Source organism: Pygoscelis adeliae, unplaced genomic scaffold (genome assembly GCF_000699105.1).
Source record: "Pygoscelis adeliae isolate BGI_AS28 unplaced genomic scaffold, ASM69910v1 Scaffold222, whole genome shotgun sequence".
Lineage (NCBI taxonomy): Eukaryota > Metazoa > Chordata > Aves > Sphenisciformes > Spheniscidae > Pygoscelis > Pygoscelis adeliae.
In genome coordinates this window covers 328,388-330,588 of record NW_008824309.1, presented here as the reverse complement: position 1 = coordinate 330,588, position 2,201 = coordinate 328,388, and the positions used below count along the sequence as shown (strand labels likewise).

At 41.0% G+C, this 2,201-nt stretch overlaps 1 protein-coding gene across 1 annotated transcript in view; it reads left to right on the top strand.

Annotated features, from left to right (window-relative positions):
• The window catches only part of MCM6 (minichromosome maintenance complex component 6), a 17,640-nt gene that overhangs the window by 2,881 nt on the left and 12,558 nt on the right, over nucleotides 1–2,201 (top strand). Inside the window, exons 2-4 of the mRNA XM_009319018.1 lie at nucleotides 683–829; nucleotides 1,396–1,506; nucleotides 2,004–2,187. Of these exons, the coding sequence (XP_009317293.1) occupies nucleotides 683–829; nucleotides 1,396–1,506; nucleotides 2,004–2,187 (442 nt within the window). The remainder of the gene's footprint in view (nucleotides 1–682; nucleotides 830–1,395; nucleotides 1,507–2,003; nucleotides 2,188–2,201) is intronic.

Sequence of the window (2,201 nt, the reverse complement as noted above, 5' to 3'; positions counted from 1 at the left end):
GCCGCCATTTGGCGAGGGTGAGATCCTGTCAGGGCCTGTCGCCCCGGTCCCTTGTGTTTCAGTCAGAAAAGCTCTCCTATCGTCTGGGCCCGCCGCTGAGGCGCTGCTCTGCCGTGAGGTGTCCGCCTGGCGAGGGGCGTAGGAAGGGAGCGTGGTGCTCCCTTGGTTGGCAAAATCCTTCCCAAGCAGCTTTCGATGGGACATTTTTTTTAGGTGCGTTTGGCCCCTTTTAACAAAGTTTTGTGACAGCCAGGTTGAAAATCCTTTTTGCGGCGTGGTCGTTACACCTTAATACATCTGACTCCCTACGTTTTGTCTCCCGAGGGACCCTTCAGTAGCAAACAAGGAAACCATTAACATCACCCTGAGGGACACAAGACAAACCCCGTTTTGCTGGTGCAGAGTCATTGTTAAGCCACAGATAAAATTCTGTGTGGCAAACCAGCTGTACGAAATGCAGATCCAGTGCGTCTGTGCTGGGGCGTTCATAGAACGGATGTAGCAAGGGGGGCGGAAGGAGAAACATAGCTGGAAAAGACGTTTGCAAGGGACTGTGGGACGCCGTCGTTCTCTTGCGCACTCCTTAACCTGTGTCATCCTTTTCTTTTTCTCTCCTGAATACAGAATTATTCAATTGCAGCCTGATATGTAACTGTGAAACGTTTTCTTGAATCACTTTCAGGTTCCAGAACAGCGATGGGGAGGTCAAATACTTGCGTGATGCTGAAGAACTGATTCGGCCAGAGCGCAACACGCTGATCGTAAGCTTTGCGGATTTGGAGCAGTTCAATCAGCAGCTCTCTACCACTGTTCAGGAAGAATTTTACAGGTAAAGTGTAGAGATTACCTGAGAGCTGAGCAACGCTGTGGTCTCAGGCCCGTAACATCTTACGTGTTATGTAAAAACCGAGAGGTTTATCTGCTTTCTGTATCCTGAAAACACTTAAGAATTCAAGAATTTTTTTTTTTTAATGGATCAAAAGTTATTTCTTAACGGATTCCTCTCTGGAAACCATTAGTTAACTAGGCAATTGCATTTATTGTGGTAAAGAAGTAGATGGTCAGTATGGGAATACAGAATAAACGCTAGAACTACTTACTCTGAAAATATTTTATTGAACCAGTCACTTATTTTGAGGATCTACTTCTTAATATAACGATAAAAGTGTCATAAAATGAGACTTAAAAAAGTCCATTTTCAGACAATAAAGCAAATGGCATTATTATGCAGTAATCTTATATTTAGCATATTTAGATTAGCTTTTGTGTGTTCTTACATAACGTGGCAGTAAAAGAGAACCTGGAAATGTATGACGCAAACCTTTGATGTAGTCTAAAGCAAAGAAGGCATTTTGATAGCTTCTATAAAATTTGAACTTATTTTCCATATTTTAGGGTTTACCCTTACCTCTGCCGAGCAGTAAAGACTTTTGCCAGAGACCATGGAAATGTTCCTTCAAACAAGGACTTTTATGTTGCATTCCAAGATCTGCCTACCAGACACAAGTAAGATGATTATTCATTCCAGAAACTTGTGCATTTTACAACTGGAAAAAAGTGTCAAAGCATACTGAAAATGTTTTGGTTATGTAGTGTGAAATGTACAGTTGACCAGTACAATTGTGAGGGAGTTTCCTGATCTTGTGCAGGATGTTTTTTGAAACAGTTTTTCATTTGTGAATCATACTCAGATACTTACATTCATCATATTCCACAAACAAATGTAACTCCTCTAATTTAAAAAAATGATTTAGAGTATGTTGCTTTTGAAGTACCAGTGAAGTAACTTTTGCATTGGTTTGACCTTTAGTATTAATCTAAAAGTTTATGTAAAATCATAAAATGAGACTCTATTCTAGTAACTTTGTTTCTTTTATCTGTTACAACTGTCCTTCAGTCACAGACTGAATGAAACTATGTTACATCTTAGTACTTGGGTAGTACCCTGGGCCTAAAAATGTCAACTGGAGAATTTAATCCTCATGAATTTCTGTTTTAAACAGAATTCGAGAACTGACATCAGCAAAAATTGGCTCACTGATGCGTATCAGTGGACAGGTAGTACGTACCCACCCAGTCCATCCTGAGCTTGTAAGTGGAACTTTCCTGTGCCTGGACTGCCAGACAGTGATTAAAGATGTGGAACAGCAATTTAAATACACGCAGCCAAACATCTGCAGAAACCCAGTCTGTGCCAACAG